The 26346-nt window shown below is 49.8% G+C and overlaps 1 protein-coding gene across 1 annotated transcript in view; it reads left to right on the top strand.

Annotated features, from left to right (window-relative positions):
* SH3BP5 (SH3 domain binding protein 5) overlaps window positions 1-26346 on the top strand; it is a 62570-nt gene that overhangs the window by 9010 nt on the left and 27214 nt on the right. The window contains exon 3 of the mRNA XM_037143933.2: window positions 17573-17701. Within this exon, the coding sequence (XP_036999828.1) occupies window positions 17573-17701 (129 nt within the window). The remainder of the gene's footprint in view (window positions 1-17572; window positions 17702-26346) is intronic.

Below are 26346 nucleotides of genomic sequence, written 5' to 3'. Positions count from 1 at the left end.
GGTGATTCTTTGTGTTGGGGGGGCTGTCCTGTGTAGCGCAGGAAGTTTAGCGGCATCTGCCCCCTAGATGTCGATGACAGCACTGCCTCTTCCTGGTTGTGACGGTCCCGCATGTCTCCAGACTTGTAGGTGTCCCCGGGGTGCAACATTGCCCTGGTTGTGAATCACCACTTGAGAGCAGTGCCCTTGAAGTGTGGTCCTTGCACCAGCAGCCTCAGTGTGACAGGAACTTGTTAGAATTACAGCATCCTGGGCCCCATCCGGACCTACTGAATCAGAATCTCTGGGGCTGGGGGCCCAGAGGCTGTCCCACCCGCACCCCTGTCCCCTGTACTTCCTAGCACCCTTACCCCCTCTACTGTGTGTGTGTTCAGCAGGCTGTAGTCTGGTCATTCGTTTACTTGTCTGACGCCCCCACAACATGTGGCCCCTGGAGGGAGGGGCTGGGCCTCCCCATCTTTTTGTTCCTGGCATCTCATGCAGTGTCTGCACATGGGTATGATGGATGTTGGAATGAATGGATGTGCGTTTTTGCTTAGAATCAAGGGCCCTTGTGGACTCTTGGCACAGTGTCCTGAAAAACAGACGGGTCCCTCTTCTTTGGTGTCAGTTCTGAAAGTGCATTTGTGCCCAGGCTATTGTTAGGCGGGGCCACCCCTGGGCACAGTTGCGACATTCAGAAAGTATCACCTCTGTCCTTCCCCTCCCCAAAGTCCCCCACTTACAGAGGTCTCAGCTCATGAGGATCCAAGATTCTGCCCTGCTTGGAGAAGTTGGCATTTTGAGAGTGGCCTTTCACTTAAAAAAGGATGACGTGTGTGAACGAGGACAAATCGCCCTGATCTATTTAGTGGAAGAAAGGTTGGGTAATAAAAGCTCACGTAAAACTGTGTAGAGTGTACATAAAACCAAAAAACGTGTGCAAACAAGAGAAAAGTCTGAAGCAGTGATTCATAGTGTGGTCCATACTACGGACCGCTTGTCACCAATGCAGGTGAAGTAAATACAGAAATTGAAAGTAAGACTCTAGGAATTTAAAAGACAAACAATATTTCCGGCTGATCCAAGTGGCATTTCACTCTTCTGCTTTGTTTTTGTTGTATTCTACAGAGGTGTTGATTCACAGTGGGCCAGGGGTGGGGAAGGGGCCCTGAGTTCCACATAGACTGAGAAGCTTGGCTCTAGAAAAATGTACCCTCGGGTGTGACCAGTGGTTACTGCTAGCTGCTAAGAATGCTAATGGTTTTTATTTTTCATTTCTTGACATTTTTTTGAATTATTTACAGTGACCATGTTTTATTATTTTTCACAGGGAATGGGGGTGGAGAGAATGGAGCATTATTATAAAGAGATGTCTTTATGAGTCCAAGGCATGAATTTCTGCGAAAGGAATTTCAGGAACTATGAAGGCTGGTGGGAAAAAATGTTCAGATCGGTAGTCCCTGCCTTAACTGTACATGAATCCTGGCGTTGGTGGGCTCACTGAGTGAATGGCCGATTGTTCAGCGCTCATTGTGGTAATTCACGGAGGGGTGAGAAGTGCCTTTAAAGGCCTTTTAGGATCGTCTGCTGCCAAGAAACCCTCATTTATGAAATACAAAACATCACCAAGATGTAATAGCGCAAAGCATTTCAAGTATTAAGAGTATTTAGATACTCGAACTGAGCCACTGTGTGAATTTGAGTATTTGCATCATTTCTAAGTGGATAGACTTGCGGGCACATACAGACCCCTCTTGCCCAATCTCATTCACTTGTAGCAACATTAGCAAAATGTTATTAGTATGGGCTGTTGACTGGAACGTGGAAACTGCTCTCTAATATCTACTATCGACTCTGTTGCCTTAAAAAAATCCGTGTGTCTTCCTTTTAAGCTATAAAGGCCCATGAGAGAGCGCCCCGACTCTCCTGGCCCCTCAGCTGGGACCTGTCATGGCAGGTGGGTGCTTGTTGTTACGGTAAAGCAGCCTTTGGGGCAGGGACATGACTGTGACCCCAGGTTTACCCCAGACACCTTGCCTCCCACTGAGGTGTCCTTGGGTGTCCGCACGTCAGACCGCGGTTGGCTGTGGGGCTGGTGGGTTTGCCGCTCTCCCAGGGGACGATCGTGTCTTCAAATTTCCTGGGCAGCAGAGAGCTGTGGACCCTGTGGACTGGAGCCTTTTCATGTTGAGCTCTTTTTTTTCTTTTCTTTTTAAAACATTTTATTGAGTGAATTGGGGTGACATTGGTTAATAAAATTATCTAGGTTTCAGGTTTACACTTCTGTAATAGGTCATCTGTACACTGTATTGCATGTTCACTGCCCAAAGTCAAATCCCCTTCAGTCACCATTTATCCCCCTCTTCCCTCTTCTACCGCCCCTCCCCCTTTCCCTCAGGTAATCACCATCCTATTGTCTGTGTCTGTGAGTTTTTTCTTTTCTCTTCTGATTAACCCCTTCACCTTTTTCACCCAGCCCCCAGCCCTCTCCCCTCTAAGAGCTGTCAGCCTGTTCTCTCTCTGAATCTGTTTCTATTTTGTTTGTTTGTTTTGTTCATTAGATTCCACAAATAAGTGAAATCATATGGTACTTGTCTTTCTCTGACTGGCTTATTTCACTTAGCGTAATACTCTCTAGGTCCATCCATTCTCCATGTTGTTGCAAAAGATAAGAGTTCTTTTTTTTTTTTTTTAATAAGCTAGTAGTATTTCATTGTGTAAATGTACCACAGCTTTTTTATCCACTCATCTACTGATGGGCACCTGGCACTGCTTGAACTGTTATTTTTTTCCTTTTGAGCATTTATGGTAGGGACCTTTGTGTAGTTGTGTGTGTGTGTGTGTGTGTGTGTTGGCTGAATTAAACATCTGTTGACCCTCATCCTTCGGCAGGCCTCCCGGTTATCTTTGCCCAGCCCCCCTCCTTGGGAGTTACTTAATCTGCCTATGGCCACATGGGTGTTCACCAGTAAAGACTGTTGATTTTATGCGAAGCATCTTAACCAAGGGTCTCACGATCATTTGCAAAGCAGCTCTGAGAGAGCTCAGAGAAGCAGCCTCTTTCGTTTCCTTAAAGGAAGGTGGAAAAAAAAATTCCGTTCTATTCTTGCCTGATTTTTCCTTTGCAGTGTTTTGCTGGATTATGTGAGAGATATTATTTATGTTTGTTGGGACAGAAACTGCTGGCGGGGAGACAATGGGAGGAACATCCGCTGTTTATTGCAGCCACAGCCAAGCCCCCTCAGGACCAGCTCTGGCATTGTCTGTCATCAGACTCAGCCGGAGCGTGATGCGTGGGGTTTGGTTGTCTTCATCCACCCACCCTCCTGTTGCCAGCACTGCAGGAGGGTTCAGCTTCATCCCAATAGATCTGCAGTCTGCAGATCTGCTGTTTTCTTTCCTCCCCAGTTTTTGATTTTTAGTGGAAGAAGAGGTGAAATGGATGTTTTCCTTCCTTATTGTCCTGGTTACTATTTCTACTTAACAGATTACACCAAAACGTTATAGCTTAAAACTGCTGCCTCATTTTGCCCGTGATTTGTGGGGCAGGAATTTGGAGAGGGCTCAGCTGGATGCTTCTTGCTCGAGGGGTCTCTGATGGGGTCAGGTGTCAGCCGGGGCTACGGGCATCTGAAGCCTTGAGTGGACAGGACCTTCGAGGAGACCCATGTCAGCATCTGGCAGTGGGTGCTGGCTCTTCTTGGCTGCGAGCTCAGCTGGGGCTGTCAACCCGAGGTCTTAACCTTTGACCTTTCTTTTTTTTTTTTTACCTTTTTTTTTTACCTTTGACCTTTCTAGCACGGAGGTGAGCCTCTGAGATGACCAGGGTGCATCTCGGCCTTTTCAGTCTGAGCCCTGAAAGTCGCGTGGGACACCTCTGTCATAGTCAGTTGGTCTGAGCATCGAGCTCACCCAGATTCACAAGGAGGGGACACTGACTCCATCTCTCGATGGCAGTAATGCCAAAGCACTTTGAGCCACCTTTGAGAGCTGCCACACTCACGGCGGTGATGCGGGCACGGTGCTTCATCCTGAGGCCTGCGGGACGTCTGTTTTCACTCACTCCATACACCGCCACATTGCACAGCGCCTTCTCGGGTTGCTTTAATGGTTAACCAGCCTGCAAAGCAAGGACTTTGGTTAGTGCCTCCAGTGACCCTTAAACAAACCACCAACAGAGAGGGGGAGGGAGCAGCGTTGAGCAGAGCTGTGGATCGTGGGATGGAAAATCCCTTGCCCCTTTGCCCACTTCTTAAAAGTGTTGTCAGAGAGAAAATGATGACGTGGCTTTAACATATTAGAAGTTAGCGAAACCTAGAGCTGAAATACGGTACCCAGGCGGAGGCTTTATGGATTCAGCGGGGAGGTCCTAAAGCTCTTTGGGCAGCTCTTGCCACGCTGCTTTCTCTGCCTGCCACTGGGTTGCTAGCCTCTCCACTGGGGCAACAGCACCTTGGCATTGCATGTGTTTGCTGGAAATTGGATCTACTCCCCAGGTTGGAACTTGTGACAGCAAACCAGACTTTAATGCTATGAAATGTGGGATCAAAAAACAAACAAAACAGGAAAGTGTTTTTTGGAGCCAATGAGGCTTACACTACAAAGCATGTGATGTTAGAAATCATGGGCTTTGGGGTTGAGGAGAGCTGGGGTTGAACTCTCCCGAGTCAGCTGTGCAGTCTTAGCAAGGAGCCTACGTTTTTTGGCTTTTAATTGCTTTCTCTGTAAAGCGGGAAGGACAATGAGTATGTATCTTGCAGGGCCATTAAGGATTAAATAGGGAGATGTTTGTAAATAAGGTACAGTACCTAGCATAGACTGTTCAACTGATCTTGGTTCTTTTCCTTACTGCCCTTTATTGAATAATGGCTTCTACATAAAATCACCACTTTGTATTGAAAACTTCTTACATGCTAAGCATTTTGCTAAGTTCTCACAACAGCTGTTGAGGACGCTGACAAGAAACGGAGGCACTGAAAGATTGAGTCAGTTCTCCCAGGTCACATGACTAAGTGGGTGGGGAGCCAAAATTTGAATTCAGGATTCTGGAGCCCATGCCCTGAGGTAGTTTTGGGATGCATGCCCCTTCTGAGGTCCCCTCCGAGGCTGGTGAGCTGGAAGAATGCTGGTCTAGGACTTGGGGGACCAGGTTTTCAATCTTTGCCCTGAAACTCCCCAGGTATACATCCTTGGGAGAGGGGCTTCGCCTCCTAAGGTTTCAGTTACTTGCTGTGTGGAATGGGAACATCTGAACTAAGTGAGGGGCAAAGTCGTTTCCAGCCCTGGTATTGTATAACTGAGATTTTGATTTTAATCCAGCCACACACTGAATGAACTATGAATCACACCCTCAGTCTTGATGATATGGAAAATACAAAAGGTCGTTGGTCAATCTGTGCTGCCGTGACTTAAAATTTTATTTTTAGTGAAGCGATGCTTGCACGTAGTCTTTTTGGGGGGAAGCCTGGGAGAAGTCTTAATGAGAAAGGAAAGTTCTCTGCCTAATTTCTTCCCATCCATAGTTTTACTCTGGGAAGCAGCCACTTTTAATGTTTTTAGCTGTTCCTTTTGGTCATTTTCTTTCTTGTCTCTAAACTTTTAGCAGTGGATTTCGACTTGGGTTCTTTTGCATCCTGGGCCCTCCTTTCTTTCCATTCTGCTTAGCTGCAGTCAGGAAGGAGGTTATCCAAAAGCCGGAGGAAACCGGACAGCTGGCTTGCCCGGAATGCTGTGGGCGGATGCGTGCTTCCAGCAGAGGCTGCAGAAGTGATCTCTGGAGCTTTCCAAGGCTGGGCCGCACTCACCATGGTGCCTCGATTCGGAACTGTCATGTATTGAGTGTAAAATGGACTTTGGACTGCGTAACAGCCAGGGTGGGGGTTGAAACACTACCCCGATAAATGCGAATCAATTGTAGACTCCATTTAAAATCAAATGTTTAGGAATTTGGGGGGAAAAGAGGGTCTTGGAGTTGAGGAAATACGTTATGCTTCTTGGTGTAAACATGGGAATTGTTTGCTGGTGGTGGAACTCAGTAAAAAGCCCTGGTTTCAGCAGTTTTGCCTATTCTTACCCAAAGTAGCCTGTGGCTTTAAAACCATGTGTGGCCATGAATGAGAAAGCGTCCAGTCCCCTCAGTCTTTCTGGCTGTGTGTGTGTGTGTGTGTGTGTGTGTGTTTATGTAACTGGACTCCTTCCTCCAGGGCCTCTTAGGACTGACTGTTGTGGCTGAAGGTTTTAAGGGTTTATGGGTCTTTCATGGTGCTTTGGACCTTTGTGTACTTAAAAAATATTATATATAGCTATACATTGGTTAAATTCAGTGCTGGTGGCTTATTCTTATGTAACATCAACATCAGCAACAGCCAACAGTTGACAATGAGGCTTTTCCAACTTGACAGGCATTGTACAAAATAACTGGCTCATATTATTCAAAAGTGTCAAGGCCACGAAAGACAAGCCGGGACTAACGACCTGCCTGCTCCCAGGGGAGACGAGAGATGGATGACAGCCAAATGCGAGGCGCAGGTCCTGGGTGGGGTGCCTGGGCAACTTTCCCCCCTTTATTAAAAAAGACATTAGTGGGAGAGTTGATCATTTAAATAAAGTCATAGCTCAGATTGATAGCCTTGTATCCGTGTTAATGGATTTTGGTTCTTGTACTCTGGTCACATAGGAGGAGGTCATCTTTGGGAAATGTGTGCTGAAGTAGTTCAGGGTAAGAGGGCATCATACCTGCATCTTAACCCACATTTTCCCCCCAAGTCTGAAATAATTTTAAATTAAAAAATTTAAAGTCTTTTCCCCATTCGCAGATCTGCCCACTGCCTTAACTTAGCCTCCAAATGGCCGTGCCTGCCCTTGGTCATGGAATCTCGGCCTTGGCCTTTGGGTCAGAGGAGGCGGTGCGGTCCAGCCTGGCAGGACAGCTGTGGCGGGCTGTGATGTTCTGGGGGACGGGGCTGGGCGCATGCACGGTTGTTGGGAAACAGTCTACAGTAGAATCAGTGTTCTACACCAGAGACCCTTCTGCCTAGGAGGAACTCAGTTCCACTTAGGCCTAAAAAAGACAGGTCCAAGACCTTTGTTAACCTCAGAAGAGAGAGGTTTCTCTCCTGTTGGAAGGAACCCCTTCTTGGGTCCCAGCCAAGCTGGGGTCGGGGTGAGCGGGTGGTGGTGCTGTGGACAGAGAAAACAGGGTCTGGCATTGGCACCAAGGCTGGTGAGCTGCATAGGGCCGGCTCCTGGGTCTGCAGCTGGGGTTGGAACCCCCAGTACCTTGCCCTCCCCCACTGAAGCAGTTTAACTAAAAGTGGGGATTTTATGAGAGGTTAGAGGTGGCTTTCCTGGAACCCAAGGGAGGGAAGCATTGCTGGGCCTTAAGCATGAGGGGACCACACGTCCCGGGCACTGTGACAGTCTTGGTGGAAGCCTGTCGTCCCAGCATAATTATTAATAGGGCCCGTCTTCACTCTGGAAAGTGCTTTGGTTTGATTGGTAAATTACACGGCTGTGTGATTTCGGGATCAGAGTCAGAAACCCAGGTAATGTCCCCTCCTCTGCTGCCTCCTGGTGCTCTCTCCTTTGCTGGCGCCTCTGTCACCCGCTCCTTGGGGTTCCGCTGTTCCCTGACAGAGTGTCTTGTATTAGACACATGGCTGTGAGGTTCTGCCTGACGTGTGGAGGGCGGTCCCCACAGAAAGAAGGGGAGGAAGCGGTGTCTTTGGCAAACACCCCAAGAGGCCTCTGTTACTGGACTTGGGGCTTGAGGTAGAAAAACAGGAGTCAGAATAGAGGGGACGTAGGCGCCTGGTCTCCAGCCATGACCCTGACTTCTCCTAACATGAAGGGCCTGGTATTTTCTCCCCCCTTTTTTCTTCTCCATAAATATTTCCAGGCCTTCGGGGAGGTTTGAACCAGGGTCCTCTGGCTGGGTGACAGTTGCTGATGTGGCATCGGGCTGGCGGTGGTCGGGCCTGGCGGGGTGCTCGGGGGCTGGCTCCAGCTCCCCGGGGTCTCCTGTCCTGCCCTTCCCCGCCTCTGCTTCCGCCTGGCGTCGCTGCTCTGGCTCGGCTCACTGGCCCTGACTCTAACCTGGCACATTCTTTCCTGTTCTGCCTCCGCTGCAAAATTCCTGAAGGTGAAAACGGATCGGCCTGGCTCCCCTTCGTACAGACTGGGAAAGGCACGCAGTGGGAGCGGGGGCTGAGGGAGGAAACCGGGCAGAGGCAGGGAGAGAAGGCAGCTGGAGGCTCCACGGGGCAGGGAGGGACCTCGGTGTGGAGAAGCAAAGTGAAATCCAGGGCCTGGGAGCGAGAACTGTGCAGTCTAACACAGCAACCACTAGCCACATGTGGCTGTTTCAGTTTAATTTAAAAAGTTAAAATTCAATAGAAAATTTTGTTACTTGCATTAGCCACTTTTCAAGTTTTCCCGTAACCACCGTGGCTGGTGGCCTCTGTGCCGGGCAGTGCGGATGGAGAGCACCTGCGTTCTCGGTCTGGCACACCGCACCGGAGGCCCTGCCTGCCTTTTCACCCGGCACTGTTGGAGGTGGTTTCTTTGTGCCTTCTAGAAGCTGCTGCAAGCGCTTTTAAGGAATAAACTGGATGGGTGAGAAGAAAACATGGTTTGTAGTAAACTTCAAAACATTGCAGGCACTCTGTAACAGGCCAGTAAGTTAGAATGTTTCCTCCAGTGGTGCCTTTTATCATACAATTTCTAGAATGCTCCTCTCTCAGGCTTTACAGTCCCAACTAGTTGCTGTCCTGCTGCTGTCATAATTTTTGCCTTATCTTTTTCTGTCTGTCCTATTTATTCTGTATTTTCCTTTAAATTGACTAACATTGTTACTTCAGTTTGAAAAGAATTTGTCACAGAAAGTGGAAAACCATGAAAGAGAAATGCATTTTTAAAGCAAGAGTTTTATTGAAGGTGTACATGAATGGAAGTGCCCAACGCATCATGGTGCAGTTTAGTGCCCATTGAAGCAATGCTGTTAGTTTCCTGTGGATTTTTTGTTTGCTTATCAAATTGTAGCAGTTCCCTCCTCTGTGGAAGGCTCTGAGGCTGGACTAGCCAGCCGCCTGCTTTTTAAAAGGAAGCTGAGCAAAGCAAATGCCAAGAAGTGTGGGAAGTGCTATGAAGACAAGGTAGCCCCACTGCAGGTTTCAGAGAAGGACAGCTGCCTCACCGTTATTGTAAATGTGTAGGTGCTCCTTGTCCGAGAAGGGGCTTTGCAGGGCAGGCCCGTGGGGTGGGGGTGCCCCAGTGCCAGCCAGCAGAGACGATGCTTTTTGGCCTCAGGTCCCCTTTCCCACTCCTGTCCTCATTGAGCACCTCCAAGAGCTTTTGCTTTTGAGGGTAATACCTATAATATTTGCCACGTTAGAAATTAAAACTAAGGAGTTTAAAAAACCTGCATTCATTAAAAAAAAACCTAAACCGATGACATGTTAACATAAATCATTTATTTTATCAAAATAACCATTTCCTCAAATGAAAAAAGCCTGTGACAAGAACGTCATTGTGATTTTTGCATGTCCTTCCCTCTGGGCAATAGAAGAGGTGAATTTTCACGTCTGCCTCTGTGTCCCGTCTCTTATGGTGTCCTGTGTCAGGTAGTCTCTGGAAAACCACTGGACACGCACAAGAGAAGGAAGGGGGAAAAAGAGGCAAATAAGTCTTGCTTGATTATGAAAACAGATTCCCAGAGAAGGTCTCAGGGACACACCACCCTCCCTCCATGGTCCCCTGGACCACACTTTGAGAACCAGTGGGGAGGCCAAAGGCACACTGCACTAGAAGACTAAAGGTCTGCGCGTTTGCCCGAAGGCTGACATTTGCCTGTGGCTTCAGGCCAAGCCGTTCTTCTCCCCCAGGCTCCAGCTCTCCCTGCAGACCATGCAGACGGGGAAGGGTCATTCCTGCTGAGCCAGTCCTGCAGGTTGTGGTGAGGCTCAGGTAATGCCCAGGAGATCTGGCCCCACCCACGGAAAGCCGAGTGTTTATAAATGGCATTACTCAGGGTCTGTTGAAGTATGGTGTCATCTTTAATTTGTAGGACAGTTATTTTTAAACACTGGCATCCCGTCTTAATCGCACTTGGTTTTTGGGGAGGCTTTTGTGAAGTGGGAAGGCTGCCATTTTCTGCTTGTGGGTGAGATATTGAAGCTTCCGTGAGTGGGCTGGCCAGAAAACAGGGACTCTGTCCTGTGTGTGGTGACACTTGGCCTCCTGTATCCAAGGCGCACTGGTGCTGGCCGGCTTGGACAAGCTGGAGTTGTTATCTGACACGGGGCTATATTTGGTGACACACTGACACATTCACAGGGGAGGCTGTGCCACCCTCGGCAGTTCTGGGCTTGGCTACATCGCCCTCAGTCTGAGTCACCTGGTGGAGGTGACAGGGTTTTCAGATTTGAAGATCTGAGTCCTCCTGCAAACAGAGGGAACCTGTTTGGGACTCTTCAAATGCTGATCTAAAAAACAAAAACAAAAGCCCTCCAGTAAACAGCCCTGGAGACTAAATGGCTTGTTCCCCCCCCCCCCATTTATTTATGCATTTATTGGTTGATTCTTTTTTTTGTTTTTTTTATTTCTTTTATTTATTTTTTATTGATTATGCCATTACAGTTGTTCTATTCCCCCCTTCATTCCCCTCCACCCTACCCCCCCATCCCCACTATTACCCCCCCCTTTAGTTTATGACCACGTGTCTCAAGTCCTTTAGATTCTATATTTCCCATATTATTCTTGCCCCCCCCATCAATTTTCTGTCTACTGTCTATGCTACTTATTTTCTGTACCTTCTCCCCCCTTCTCCTCCTCCCACTCCCCTATTGCTAACCCTCCTTGAGATCTTCATTTCTATGTTTCCATTCCTGACCTAGCTGTCCTTTTAGTTTGCTTTTGTTTTAGGTGTGGTTGTTGATAACTGTGAGTTTGCTGTCCTTTCACTTTTCATGTTTTTTTAACTTTTTTTTCTTAGATAAGTCCCTTTAACATTTCATATAATAAGGGCTTGGTGATGACGAATTCCTTGAATTTGATCTTATCTGAGAAGCACTTTATCTGCCTTTCTATTCTAAATGAAAGTTTTGTTGGCTGGAGCAATCTTGGTTGTAGGTCTTTGGATTTCATGACTTGGAATACCTCTTTCCAGCCCCTTCTTGCTTGTAAGGTCTCTTCTGAGAAATCAGCTGACAGTCTGATGGGAAGTTCTTTGTAGGTGACTGTCCCCTTAGCTCTTGCTGCTTCTAGGATTCTCTCCTTCATTTGAATCTTGGCTAATGTAATTATGATGTGCCTTGGTGTGTTTCTTCTTGGGTCCACCTTCTTTGGGACTCTCTGAGCTTCCTGGATTTCCTGGAAGTCTATTTCCTTTTCCAGAATGGGGAAATTCTCCTTTATTATTTGTTCAAATAAGTTTTCCACTGGTGGCTGTTCCTTTCCCCCTTCTGGTACCTTTATAATTCGGATGTTGGAGCGTTTAAAGATGTCCTGGAGGTTCCTAAGACTCTCCTCATTTTTTTGAATTCTTGCTTCTTCACTGTTTTCTGTTTGGCCATTATTTGCTTTCTTCTGGTCCACTCCATTGATTTGAGTCCCAGTTTCCTTTTCATCGCTATTGGTTTCCTGTGCAATTCCATTCATTTCAATTAGTTTCGCCTTCATATGTTTGTTTAATTTGTGGCTATAATCAACCAGTTCTGTGAGGATCCTGATCACCAGTGTTTTAAACTGTGTGTCTGAGAGTTTTGCTGTTTCTTCATCGCTTGGATTTATCGGCTCTGGGCTTTGAGATCTTCTTGAGCCATTTTTGGTCTGTTCTTGCCCGTTAAGTGTGAGGAGCGGAGCCTTGGACTCTCAGGTCGCTGGGTTGTGACGCTATATATGGGGGCGTGGTCAGAGCGGGGAAATGGTGACCTCTTCTGCTGTTCCTCGCCGCTGGGTGAGGAGCAGAACCTTAGGTGGTTCACCAGGGCCGGGCCACTCAGGTCGCTGGGTTATGACGCTGTATGTGGAGGCGGGGTCAGAGCTGGGAGATGGCGGCGCCCTCCGCCGCCTGCTGCTGGCGCTGCTGGCTCTGTCCAATCACCCACTCCCTCGCTTGTCTATCCGCACGAATGCGCGACCACAGTCAACCCGCAGCCCTGCTCTCTCGCTGTTTCCCCGCGGTCGCCCGCTGAGTCACTTACTAGGTCCAACCCTGCGCCTGGGTTCCGCGCGCCCGAGTCCGTCTGACCGAGTTTTCCTGTGCTACCTCGCTCCGACAGCTGCTGGTTTCGACCCTCTTACTGGTCAGGCTGAAGAATTTGTTGTTATCAGACTTCCGAAAAGTTCAATTTTCCGTGTTCTGGCTGTGTTTTCTGTTGCTAATATTTAATTGTCTCTAAACTTGGTTGTGAGGGAAGGCACAGCGTCTCCACCTATGCCTCCATCTTGGCGGAAGTCCTAAATGGCTTGTTTTTCTTGACTGGTAAGGTCTGTCTGCTGGTTCTCAGAGGTGAGCAGACCTTCCGACTGCTCCCCCGCCCCAGCAGATCCTTCCCCGGAGGGAAAACAGGTGGCTTCCTCTCCTCCCTGGACGTTCCTGGGAGCAGCCTCCCCTCTGGTCTTGGGAGACACGCTTGCCTGTGATTGTAGGGGAGGAAGGGCCACGGTCAAGCCTTTTCTCGAACTGGGGAATAAGGCAAAAGGCACAAGTTCAGTGGAGGCAAACTGACACTGAACTAGATTTAAAGAAAAGTTTTGTTCAAGTTAGATTGAGTTAACTCCCCCAGGCTCTGCTCTTTATAAACATGGCTTTATTGGCAGGGCAGAAGTTAACCCTGTTTAAATACAGTGCTTTGCCATGGCCCAGACTGTCGGCTGAGGCTCCCCTCCCTGTCTGTATAAATATGACTACCCTGAGGCCGATTTTTAAGTCATTTCTTTTAAGACTTAATTTGATTGCATGTGACAGAAATACAGTTTCAGCTAGCTTAAACATAACATGAAGCAGTGGTGACAGTTGCGGATGTGTCTGCTAGGTTGGCTCTGGGGAAGGTGGCATGCAGGGTTAGACTGTAAAGCATTATTAGGTCCAGAAGCTCAAAGTGCCATTAGGACTTGCTGCCTCCTGCCCTCAGACTCCCCCTCATGGTGCCAAAGTGGTTGCCATCTGCTGCAGGCTTTTGTTCCAGTCCATTCAGGCTTCTGGGGGTGGCGGTAGGGGTGGGGAGGCGGGGAGTTTCTGTTTCTGACCATTTCAGAAAAGTCCCAGAATGAAGTCTCCTCGGTACTGATGGATAATTGGTTCTAATGTCCTTTTTCATCAATCACCGAGGCTGGGAGTATCCACCACTGATTGGCCAGGCCTGGGTCACATGACCACTCCTGGGACCAGGGGGAGGTCCAAGGAAATCAGGACTGTTACGTTGGACTGGCAGGAAAGGTTTGGGTTTGTGGGTTCCCAAACCCCAGTATTTGTGGAGAATTGTTACGCAAGTAGCTCTGAGCCTCAGTGGAATGGTAAAAGATCTGGGTCCACTGTATCTCATCAGGGAGAAGCTGGCTTTGTGTTTAGCTTTCAACACGTCTTGGATGAATGGGTCTGGTGGTGATTGGATGTCGGCCAGTCATGCATCATTGTCTTAGGTGACACAGCCTGTTTGCAGAGGGAAATGCTGATCTGCAATCAAGTCTCTTGGATTCAGTACCCTCTGATGGTAACATACTTGACCGGCCTGGTGGTCCCTGAATATGCCCACCAAAATCATCTGAGTGTGAATCATGCACACTTTTGTAAAACCCAGATCTGATCAGATCATGCCTCTGCTTGAAAGTCCACTGTGGCATTTTGACACCATAACAAACAACAACAAAACAAGGCCGACGAACAAAGAACCCCACTAGTATTCCATCCTCCCACCCCGGCCCCATTTTCTTCTCCCTTAGAGGCAGTTCTGTAGATTAACACATTTGAGCTGATTATTTAGGTGTTTACTTCTGTGACTGTTAATAGTAGGCTTTGTATGGCTACTTCTTGATTTCTCAGTGTCAGTTATCATCTGCCCGCATGCCGCTGCGGAGGATGAGATTTCAGACTCTCTCCTCCCCTTGTCCCCACCGCACACCCACCTTTCCCATCCGCTTCCTCCCAGCGGAATTATTGCGTAGCCAGCACCCGGTGTTTGCATGACTGTGGCTACGTGTGCGCTGTTGGTACCAGGCTGTCTGGTAAAGTACAACCACTCTTACTTTTTGTGGTAGCGTGGACTCTTCTGTCATTTCTGCCAAAGGTACATGGAAAGTGAGTGGAGACTTGCTTTAAAAAGCCTACTGTTTCCCCGTTGTGCACGGGATAAAGTTCAGGTGCTTTAATGGCACACATGCCCTTCCTTGCTTCAAACGCCATCCAACCTCCCACCTGCTCTTCTTTGTTCATGTGCATCCCTCTGTCCCCCCCGGGTGAAATCCCCCTTTCTTCAAGGTCTGACTTAGACGACACTTTCGTGGGTGGCCTGCCCAGTTCTGTGTCTGTTGCACGGGGCATATACCAAGGTCTTCGTGCTTATCACACCACATGGTGCTTGAGTTTAAATCTTGGTTCTGCCATCTCCCAGCTGTGTGACTTTGGGCAAGTTACCCGCCATCTCTGTGCCTCAGTTTCCCTCTTTGTAAAATGTGAGTGACAAGAATAGCACCTGCCTGATAAAGTTGTTAGTGATTACACAAGTCGATGGAATTGGGCATTTATCATGGTGTCTGTCACTTAGTAAATTGTCCATCTGTGCTGCGTATCCTTCTCATGAAGACAGAGTTGGTGGTTGTGTTCATTAGTGACCAGAATAGCTCTTGGCAAATCAGAAGTCTCCAGGAGCTGGCAGGGAACCTGAGTGAGTGAAGCAGCCCAGGTGTGACTCAGGCACAGGTGGGGACTGGAAAGGGCAGGCTCTCCCCAAGGGGACATCTTCTCCTCTGCTTCCAGCCAGTGCTTTTGAGGTAGGAATAGGGGCCCAGTGTTCTCAGATGACTTGATTTTGTTAATGAGAAGTTTAAGAATCCACAGTTTAAAAAAATATGGATTTTCCTGACATTTGGTACCCAGCACACGGGCCAGAGGCCCGTAAGCCCAGAGCGATGGTGTGACCTGCTCTGGGTCCCACGCTGACTGCTCGGGTGCTCAGTTTTCTCACTCGTGGTCTGGATGTGGGTAGAACTGCTGCTGATTCCCAGCAGGGTGGTGACAGCTAGGACTCAGTCAGGCATGTGAGCACATTTGCAAAGCAGCTGCCTACACAGTGTATCAGGTCACTGGGTCTCCATGTCAGCCACCTCTGGCCCAGCGAGGCCCCCTTGGTGTTCTTTAATAGGATCGTGGGTCTCTTTCATGCTGGGGAGAAATCGTGTGCATTTATGGAATACCTACTGTGTGCCCTGGAACTGTTAGGTGTTTTACACCTGCCCTCTCCTTTATTCCTTCTAGCAGCCCTCCCTATGACAAGGGAAGTAACTGTTTATCAGCAGTAAAAATGATATGTAAAGAACTTAACTGATTAGGGCTGCTCAGACAGAGGTTTAACCAGAATTGGGTGCATCTGATAAATATCCCAGGCGTTAGGCAACATGCTCCCTCTCATGTACCGGACTGATGTCAAGTACAACAGAACCTCGGCGGGGGTGGGGGTGGGGTGGGGTGGGGGGTGGCGTTGCTGGGCCCCGGGCTGCCCTTGTGCATTGCCAGCGCTTCCTCCGGGACACAAGCCTCGTCTTGTTCCCTGTCTTCAGAAAAGCTGTAGTAGGTGACTACAGACCTGGTCAGGTAGGAGAGAGGCAGAGAAAATCTTGGCGTTGACCCAGGACGGGGAGAAGGGACCAGGGTCTGTGTCTGAGTGTCTGGCACGACACAACTGAGGGGAATGAAGTGCAAAGTGATCAGAGCTTCTTCGACCTCCATGAGCCACCCAGTGGCCCAAGGGGCCCTACTCCTTGATGTTTAGAAATAATTTTCAGATGGTTACTTGCAAGACAGGAACCTCATGTAAAATTTTGCTGCCAATGGAACCTCATGTAAAATTTTACCAGCAGAGTGGCTGTGTGGTTTTGGGACAGCCCCAGGGCTGGTGATCACATGTTGTTCCTTCTCTGAGTACCCATTTCCCCTTTCTCAGACTTGCACCCCCGCCCCCGGCCCCAGGGTGTGGCTGCATCAGGCAGACACTCAAGGGAAAGGAGTAGAGAGGGTCTGCGAGATACTGACCTGCCTGACCCTCCAGTATGCCCTGGACACAGTAGTAAATTTCTTCACATCTTTTTTCCTTGTGGTGTCCACAGCTCTGGTTTCTTGACTTTCATGATGTAATTAAGACCGGCATGGCCCTCCTGCCTGTTCCTCCTTTTTAAACTCTCTTTCTTTCTCTTTTTTATATTCTCACCTGAGGGTGAGTTTATTGTTTTTAGAGACAGAGAGATGGGGTGCTGTGTGGAGAGAGAGAGAAACACAGAGGCTTCTCATACGTGCCCTGACTGGGGATCAAACCCTAAACCTAGGTACATGCCCTGACTGGGAATCGAACCCTCCACTTGTTGGTGTTCGGGACAGCGCTCCAACCAGCTGGACCACCTGGGCAGCCTGCTCCCTTGCAAACTCTTATCTAGGCCCAGGTTGATAGTGGGTGTCTCCAGGACGGTTGGCCACTTATCTCTTGCCATTCTCCACATTCCAGACTTCAGCTTGCTTGCCTCTCCTTGAAAACACCACGTTCTCCCTCTCCCCTCAATGCTGGCTGAGCCGCCTGCTGGGGACTCAGTAGTTCTTCGCCCCCCTCCCCCCACAAGTGCCCATTCATACTTCAGGCTTCTGTGTAGACGTTCCCCCTCCGGAAGTTTTCTACGAATCTCCCAATCTACTGCTGTCTCACCTGGCCTAGGGAGGCTCTTCACTGTCGGCCCCCTGGCACCTACACCATGACCATCCCGGCACGGACCTTTCTGGGATGGGCTATGAATGCCGGACCGACCCCCAGACTGGAAGTGCCCTGAAGGCGGGGACCGAGCCCAAGGCCCAGCACAGGGTCTGGCATGTGGGAAATTTGCACCTTGTGTTTCCTGGTGACCACGTCCCGTGGTTGAGGACTTAATGGGGGTGGGGTGGGGGTGGGAAATGGTGCCATCATTATGGACTGGAGCTGCTGGGTGGCCCAGCTGGACATCTTCCCTGGAGGATCTGGACAGAGCTTTATAATCTAACCTGCACTGTCCAATAGAGTAGGCACTGGCCACATTTACTGTTAAAATTTTAATATATTCAGTTAAGATGAAGTAAAGCTCACGTTCTCAGCCTCACTGGCCAGTTTCAAGGGCTCAGTGCCCGGGTGTGGCTAGTGGCCGCCGTACGGGACAGGGCCAGTGCTGGGGCTTCCAGCGACGCAGGAGGAGCCTTCACGTGGGTGGTGCTGCTGTGGACACTGCCTGGCGCAGACACTGACTGAGGGGCTTGGAGGTGGTGTGAAGTCCACCCTTGTGTTTCTGGTCCGGTCAGGCAGATTTCCGCAGACTCCTCCCCAAGCCTGAACTGTGTTTCCTCGCTGTCCCCTGGCTGCAGGATGCACGTCAGAAGTTCCGCTCCGTTCTGGTGGAAGCCACGGTGAAACTGGACGAACTGGTGAAAAAGATCGGCAAAGCTGTGGAAGACTCGAAGCCCTACTGGGAGGCGCGGAGGGTGGCGAGGCAGGTGAGATAGCCCTGCAGGGGTCTCCCGGCTGCTGCCCCCCCCCCCAGGTGTTTGGGTGCACCGTCTGACTTCTCTGTCTCCCCCACGGTTAGAAGTGTGAGTCCTGTGTGATGGAGAATGACCATGACTTTGTAATCCCCTGCATTTGGAGTCGGCCTCTTATCCCCCCACCCCCACAGTCTGCCTTCATTCCAGCTCTTGGTACTCTCACAGAGGGTGGGAGCTGGCATTTAGATGGCCCTGTGAGTGGGCGCCGCTTCGCCACTGGAGTTGGCACTGGGTCCACTTCCCAGGCAGCTGGGCCGGCTCAGGCGGATGAGAGGATGTGTCCTGAACACCAGGCTTATTTCTCTGCCCCTCCTAATGATTGCCTGTCAGGCAGCAGCAATACACCATCCCTCTCATTCTCCTCCCTAGTGTGGGAGGAATTAGCCAGTTGCTTCTCTTGAAACATTAGCTTTTTCTCCTAAGAGTCCAAATAGGCAACTTGAGGCATCGAGACCAGAAAAGAGGCAGCAGAGGGGGGCTGCAGTCAGGTTAGTGCTGGGGTCGCGTGGAAGCCAGGTCTCATTTCAGAGTGAGTCTTCCTTGATGGTCACTGCTGTGCGCCTGTGTCACCTCTCGGCTTCCATGGCCAGGCATGTGAAAGGGGAAGGAACAGGATCCTGGCACTTACTGGTTTGAGCCTGCTGCTCCTTCCTCTCATCTCTTGTCCCTGTTAGTGAGCACAGCGATTATGACAATTACTGAGTCCCTGGGCAAGCCACTGAGTCATCAGGTCTAATCAGATGACGCCCAGACCCTTGGGGGCCTGTGGCTGACTCACTGTCAACTGGCAGAGCTCAAGATGAACGTTGAGGGACTCCTGCCTGGCTTTGTGCCTGCAAACCCTCTCCTTAAACTCCTGCCTTTTTGCAGGTGGAGCAGGAAGAAGGGCAGGGAAGGCTCAGAGTGATCCCCGCCCCTCAACCCCAAGGGACCTTGTTGGTCCATAGCTGAGGAACTGGGAAGATGCTCAAAGGCTGAGGTTGGGCTGGATGTCACCTTTCATGTCAGTGGGTGGGGGCTGTCTGGGCTCGGGCCAGGTGGCCGAGTGTGTCTCTGCACCAGTGTCCTCTGACCTTCCTGATGGTGAAGGGGTGGGGCCCACCGCCAGCTGCTGCCAAGTGGGGCTTCCTGTTTTCTTCCTCTGGCCTTACTCCACCCCCTTCCTTTCTGTATTTACAAACCCCTCTGACTGTGTAGATAGAGCAGGGGTGGTCTCTGAGAGGTGCCTTCAAAGCGGCTCCTTCAAGCGTGTATGGTGGGCATCGCGTTCCCAGAGCCTCTGCGTCCTTGTCCGTGACATGTGTACAGTCTCGGACCAGCCAGGGTGCTTGTGTGAGGTCCTCCATAGGACCTAGTTGAGATTGTGTTTGACCATGGAATCCCTGCATGAGCTTAGGTTTTGGCTTCATTTTAAAAAATTGTAGGAAATATCAAAAATAGACAATAAGAAGAAAAGTCTCATACCTTCTGATTATGCTGTAGTGGTGTTTTATTATATGTTTGGAATGGCCATGTCCATCCATCCAGAGGTTCAGTGAAACAGTGGAGACTTAACCAAGGGAAAAACTTCTTCTACGGCTTGGTTTTCCATAGAGTTTATAAAGATCTGTAGTAGTCTGGCCTGTAGGAATTCTGTCTGCCCCTCAAAATTCGCATTAACTTTATTGTTCCTGATGTCAACTCATTTTCGCACTAATGCGTCAGATCCAAACCTGGGATTTTAAAAGCCCTGTTCAAATTCTGCCCTGAGAAGGTAGAAGATGCCTGCCTTTTCTTTTCTGGGTGAAGGTGGGGGCAGGGAACTGGCTTTGATTTATTTGAGGGTTTTTTCCTTGAGCTGGAGCTTGTTTTTAAGGAGGCTTTGACATATCGCCAGTCCATCTGGCCCTTCAGTGCTGGCGGGGACATTCTGACGAGGGGGCGGAGCCGTGTGACTCCAGAAACCTGAATGGTGCAGTGTTTGTCGTTTGTTTTGTTCCCTGAGTTCTGTCTGGCCTCACAGTGGCCCTGGGCCTGTCATTTTGTCACTCCCAGTCCCTACCCTTGTAATGTTTTCTTTTTTAGGAAAATTGTGGTAAACTATATGTAAGGTTTGCCCTTCTTAAGTGTACAGTTCAGCGGTACTAAGTGCGTTCATACTACCCTGTAACCCTCACCACCATCCATCTGCAGCATCTTTTCACCTTCCCAGATTGACACTCTGTATTTGTTAACTGATAACTTCCTCTTTCTCCTTCCCCTCAGCCATTCTAATTGGCCACCACCATTCTACCCTCTGTCTCCGAGGCTGATGACTCTGGGCTCTCCGTACAAGTGGGCTCATGCGCTTAGTGTTTTCCTGATTGGCTTATTTTACTTAGCATCATGTCTTCAAGGTTTAGCCATGTTGTAGCATATGTTAGAATTTCATTCCTTCTTTGGGCTGAATAATAGCCCACTGGATCTATAGGCTGAATTTTGTGTATTCATTCATCTTTAAATGGACACTGGGGCAACCCTGGCTACTTTTAAATGGTTGGCTGTGCGAGAAGAGAGCAGAGTGCTTAGCAAACCTGGAGGGCGGCATGAATGCAAAATAATGAGGGTTATTCAGTGCTGAGAGTCACCTGTTTGGTGTGTATGGGCCATGTGAGTTCATGTCCTCTACTTAACCTCCCTTGGGGAAGCGAGGGATGGGGAAACATCGGAAACTTGTAGATGACAAGCAGGACAACCAACAAAGCTTCACCTCTGGAGGCAGACTGCCTGTCTGTGAATTCTGACTCACCACTTCATAGCTGTGGACCTCAGCAGGTCGACTAATCTCTCTACCTCAATTTCTTCACCTATCAAGGGGAGCTGTGTATCAGTTCTAGCTTCTGCTATGAAACAAACCACTCCAAACTTAGGGGCTTAAAGCACTTAGTTAGCTCATTCTTTTGCTGGGCAGTTTTCTTGATCTCAGGCATGGCTGAGCTCACCGACATAGAATCAGTTGGTGGGTTGGCTGGAGGCTGGCTGATCTTGGATGGTTTTATTCATCTGGCACTTGGCTGCTTGTCAGCTGAGGCATCAGGGGTTGTCAGCTCACATGTGTCTCACCCCGCAGGCTAGCATGGCTTCTTCACATGGTGTTGGGATTCCAGGAACAAAAGGGCAGGCGCTTTCCAGGACTCTGCTTGCATCACATTTGTCCTGCTGGTAGAGTAAGTCACACGGCCAGTCCAAATTCAAGAGGTGGGAGATAATGAGCTCTGCCTGCAAAGTATTGTCACCATTTTTACAGCTTACCATAGTACTAAAGTAGTACATGTAAAATAGTTTGGATCAAAGAAAAAGGATGTATGTTATTATTCCAGATGTGTTTCCTGTCACATATTGTGTGTCTGTGGTGAGTCTTCTGTGTTAAAGAGAAATGGCACAATAAAAGCCCCTGGGGAGGGGGGAGGAACAGACCTCTGCTGGCTGGGAGGGGACTGGGAAGATGTGGAGCCTGTGAGGACAGAAAGGTGACCCCAGGCAGGGTGAGTGCGGACAGAGTTTCTCGTGAGCATAAAATGTGCCAGAGGATTGAGAATGAGGAGGAGGAGGAGGTAGCCAACCAATCAAAAGCATCCTAAGCCTGAACAGGTCATGGGGTGAGGGCTTCCAGTGGATGGGGAGTCATGCTTCCCATGATACGAAACAGGTCAAGTGCATCAGATGACCCCCCCCCCCGGATTCTTATGTTAATCATAGAGGAAGAGAGTCTTGTAGCTGTCATTAGTTGGGAAATTCTAGACATCAATTTTGTTTGCAGACAACCCTCTGTAAGTGGAGAAATGACAGGGCCAGGTTCTGCAAAGGTGAGTTTTACTCTCTTGTCTAGGTTTTTTTTTCCTTCCGATTTATTTTCTTTCATTCAACAAGTATTTACTGGGTTCCTACTAACGGTCAGTCACAGTTTTAGTCACTTGTCAAGAGCAGGACCAAGACCCTGATTCTGCAGAGGTGATGTTCTCCTCTCACCAGTCTTATAAAAGTGTGTAGGGCCAGGTGTTGTAGGCAAAACGTAGAATCTTTGTCACTGATCTGGTCTGAAGGGTGGGTTTTTTTCCTGCCTCACTGAGAAATGTGGGAGGGTTATAGCACATTAGGGACTGGCAAACACAAGTGCCTGTCAGCGCATTTCCTGAACATCCCCTGTATTGTGGACAACAGTGACATCTACACACATAAGTAAGGCGGATTTAGGGTAAATACCGTCCATGGTCATTATTCATGGTAGTCCCTGAGGTCACTGCCAACACTGAGTGAGAGACGCGTGCCTCCAAGGCGCTGCTCGAGAACAAAGGGTCAGGGTCCTGGGAGCCTCTGGTCACACTTTCATCAACCCAGCTAGCTACACGTAACCTAGTTTTAGGTAGGTTTCTCTTTAAAGAGCACCTTATTTTATATATATATTTCTTATAAATAATTTACAATAAATCAGGAGCCAAGAAGGTTAAACATTTTCCTGACCCTGGGTGATGTGCCCGTGAATTTCTTTGGCTTTGGCCTCACACAGTGATGTCCCCTGCACTTTTGTAATTGGTCATGACCTCTTGGGCGTCGATGCCAAATGGAGTCCGCAGGTTTAGCCACTTCTCCATAGTTTCATGATGTGCTGTAGACTTTATTGTAGCCTTTACTGGAGCGGCCTCCAGTACGGATTTGCAGATTTCCTCTTGCTTTTCCTGGACGCACCGTGTTGTTGATTCATTAACATTGAATTCTCGGCCAACAGCACTGTGACTCACGCCTGAATGGAGTTTATCTGAAATGTGTGTTTTCTCTTGAAGGCACACCACAGCCTTCTCGGGCTTGGGAACACTAGCCGGCACTTCAGCACTCGGCCTGGGGGCCCGTTTAAGTATCTGCTCACCAACAGAAAGCACACAACTGTGGAAAGCGTGGCAGCGGCTAGACTGTGAGATGGACGGCGGTTGGCAGTGTGTGGCAGCCAGAGGAGGGGGGCAGTGTTGCCGCGAGACCTCTGCCAGACACCTGCACGTTGAGTGCCTCAAAGATTTTGCTACTCTGCGTGGGCCTACAAATGACCCTGAATGCGTCATAAGTACTGAGTTTGGGGTTACGAATAAATGTTAGCAAGTAGGCAAATTTGCAAATATGGACTCCAGTCTGTGAGTAATGAGGGCTGATGTCCAAGAGCCCAGTGGGGAGGCTCATTTGTTAGAGACCCGGACCACGTGGCCTGAGTGTAGACGGGCGCCAGCGTAGACGGTGCAGGAAGAAGCCAGTGGAGCGAGCTCACTCTGTGTGTGTGTGTGTGTGTGTGTTAGGGGAGGGGTGTAAAGCCTGGGGATGAGCAGCACACCTGAGCCCTGGAGCACAGGGGAGTGTCTGGGTAGGAAGGGCAGAAGGGCAGAGATCTGAGCGAGAAGGCCCTGTGAGTATAACCCAGGGTGAGGATGTCAGCTTCAGGGCTGTGGACGGGGAGCTTTGGTGGCCTGAGGGACCACACAGGAAGGAGCCGTGTGGCCTGACGCCACAGCACCTGACAGCGTCGGCTGGGCAGAGAAGCCGGGAGGCAGCCATGGTGGGCCCTGGCATGGGGGTGCCTGTGGTGTTGGCGAAGCTGGTGGTTTACTGATGACGAATGTCGAGTCCCGACATTACCAGTGACACCGTCTTTTGAGATCTGTGTGTTAGGCACCATGGGTATGGCCCTGGGTAGGGGATGTCATTTATCTTCCCCCTTTGTCCCCATACTGATGAGGTTACTAACTAGTCTAGGAGCCCAGGGGCCATTACTTGGGTCGGTAGGCAAACCCTTCTGGGGTGTGGGCCCATCTGAGAGCACAGGGAGACTTGGGCAGATTTAGTGGTTAGCCAGCTACCAAGAACGACTCATAGGGAACTTCAGGGTTTGTTTGTTTTGTATCCTCACCTGAAGATATACTTTTGTTGATTTTAGAGATAAGGAGGGAGAGAAACATCTATATTGGGTGCCTCCCATATGTGCCCTGATGGGGGATTGAACCCTCAATCCCGGTCCGTGCCCTGCCTGTAGACTGAGCCCACGGCCAGGGCCACCCCAGGGTTTTGACTTGAGGAGCCAAAACCCTCCTCAGGGAGGATGGTCAGCAGGAAACTGAAAGAGGGTTGGGGTCTCACCCTGGGAGGAGGTGGTGCGTTTGCTCTCCCGAAAGTTAAAATAGTGACCAGGTGCCTGGGTGGGAATCTCAGGGCAAGCTGGAGGTGAGGAGCTGGGAGTCGGCATTGCAGAGGTGGCGGGTAGGAGAGTGTGTGAAGAGAGCTGCCTCTGAGATTAAGGCGGGAGGCGGTAAGGGGAAAAGGAGAGTCATTTCAACACTCCTTGTGTACCAGGCACTTTTCCAAATGCTTTACCTGCATGAGGGAAGTGCTCCCCCCCACACCCAGCAGAAGAGGAAACTGCAATGTAGAGAAGATGAGGTGTTCAAGGGGCTCCCCACATTCTCATTTATTGAGGACCTACTCAGTGCCCGGGCCCGTAGGTCGGTGCCGGGACCTACATATAGGTCCCTTACATATATTGTCTTATCTTGTCCTCACAGCAGCAGGGCGAGGTGGCATTACTGTCACACAGAGGGGGTAATGCCCGAGGCTCAGGGAGGTGAAGTAATGTGCATCACAGACCTCGACAGGAGAGGGCAAAGGTTTGAACCTGCATTTGCCTGATCCTGGCTGCTGCCTGGTACGTGCCGTGGGAGGCATTTAGTGACTGTTGCAGAGCCTGAACTACACGCTGACACCTCTTAGGGGAACAGTAGGAGAAATAATCGACTTCTTGGCTAAAGGGGAATTTTGAGCTTGTCTGTGCAGTTAGCGCCCTGCCTTTTCTGCCCTGGGGTAACTAGGAAGCTCTTGTTCCAAGAACTCGGGCCCTTTGAAACTTCTTCCCGTCAGGAACCTCTGCCTTAGTTCTTCTGGATCAGCGTGACATCATCATGCCTCCCTCCTTCCTGGTCACTTTAATTTCTGCTGAGCCACTTTCCTGCCTGGGTGGCAGCTCTCACTGTGGGACTTGGGTCAGGAGGTTGGGTCAGTGACGTCCATCCCAGTGACCCTGGTCATGTTCCCACTGGGTGGCCACAGGCTAGTTCCTGGGAACTGCATCATCCTAGCTGCCCATGGTAAGGGCAGATAGCTGAGTGACGGGGCACCTGTCCCAAAGCAGAGTGCCTGGTGATTTACGGCAGGAAGGGAGAATGGACCCTTAACTCTCCCTCACTTGCGAGACCATGTGCATCCCGCTTTGCAGGCTTGGTTGAGATTCTGGGGAGGAAGCAGCTGTATTTTGGAGGCCTAGTGTCTCGACTCAAGAGTGGGGGCAATGCTGAGAGTGGCGGCTTCTGACCCAGGCCGCAGGCTTCTGGCGCAGGGTGGGTTTCGAGGATTCAGTCAGAAGGGCCACCCCTCTTTGGGAGTCATTGCATTTCCTGCCTGGCTGGCTCTGCCCCAGTCCTCTGCTGGGGTGGGAGCCGGGAGCCTTGCTGCCCTCGAGGTTTTCCCTCCTGGCGGTGCTGTGGACCACTTGCCCGCTACCTGGCTGGCAGGCGGCAGAAAGCCGGGCACGAGGGACTGGCCACACACAGCTCAATACAGTCAGGCCGTACCGAGCTGGAGATGCTGCCCAGCATCACCTGGTCAGGTGGGAGCTCTGTCAGGGACGGCTCCCTGTTTCTGGTCTGCTGCTTGGTGGGGACACTCGAGATTCCTTGGTTGTGGTTTTTTAATTTCCCTCCCCTGACCTGTCCCCAGTAAATTTATTACATTGACCACAATCACCCTTTTTCCCCTCCCACCTTTGTAAACCACCGGTATTCCCAGGAAAGGTGTGGCAAGGTGACTGATTTCTCAGTTAAAATCAGAGTAGGGGATGTGTTTTTGCTACCAGTTTTGTCAACACGGGTAGGGTTTTTATGTTGCTAGGCAGCACATTTTGATCCCTGGCCAAATGGGGATGTTTCTCTTGAGCGCTTTTGGCTAATCTTTCCATTCCCTTTCCTCACCTTGGGGATCCCCTCTGCCCACCCCGATTTCCTTCTTTTCTCCTCCACTCTCCCCTCTCCAGCCCTCCCCACGTAACTTCATATCTTCCCCTCTTCCCGTCTATGAAAATCTGCCCTTAAGAACCTGATGGACTTGTTCACACTGAGAGGTAGCTGACTGCTCGGAGATTTATGATCTCTCAGAATGTTCAAGTACTTATGCTTTAAAAACCTTCCCGTAGCTTGGGACACTCTGTTTCCATCCTGGTGGGACCACTCATTTCCAGCTCCCAGTTTGTCCCACGGTGGGAGCCTTGATGTGTGTGAAGGAGCCACCCCCACTGCACCGAGGGGGCGATTCCTCGAGGTCTGGGCCATGGGCAGGGTTTTCATTTCTGTGTGGTAGACGTTCTCGTGGAGTTTAAACCAGAGGTAGGGCCTGCAGACGGAGTACAGACCACCCAGTTGATTTGAATTTCAGATAATTTCGTTTTTAGCGTAGCGCTCTCTCGTGCAATATTTGGGATGCACTTAACTAGAAGAAAAAAGTTGTTGTTTACGTGAAATTCAGAGTTAACTGGGAGTCCTGTGTTTTTATCTGCT

The sequence above is a fragment of the Artibeus jamaicensis genome, unplaced genomic scaffold (genome assembly GCF_021234435.1).
Source record: "Artibeus jamaicensis isolate MK-2021 breed Jamaican fruit bat unplaced genomic scaffold, CSHL_Jam_final contig_519, whole genome shotgun sequence".
Taxonomy (NCBI): Eukaryota; Metazoa; Chordata; class Mammalia; order Chiroptera; family Phyllostomidae; genus Artibeus; species Artibeus jamaicensis.
Note: the sequence above shows the minus strand (reverse complement) of the source record. Positions and strands in the feature narration are given on the sequence as shown.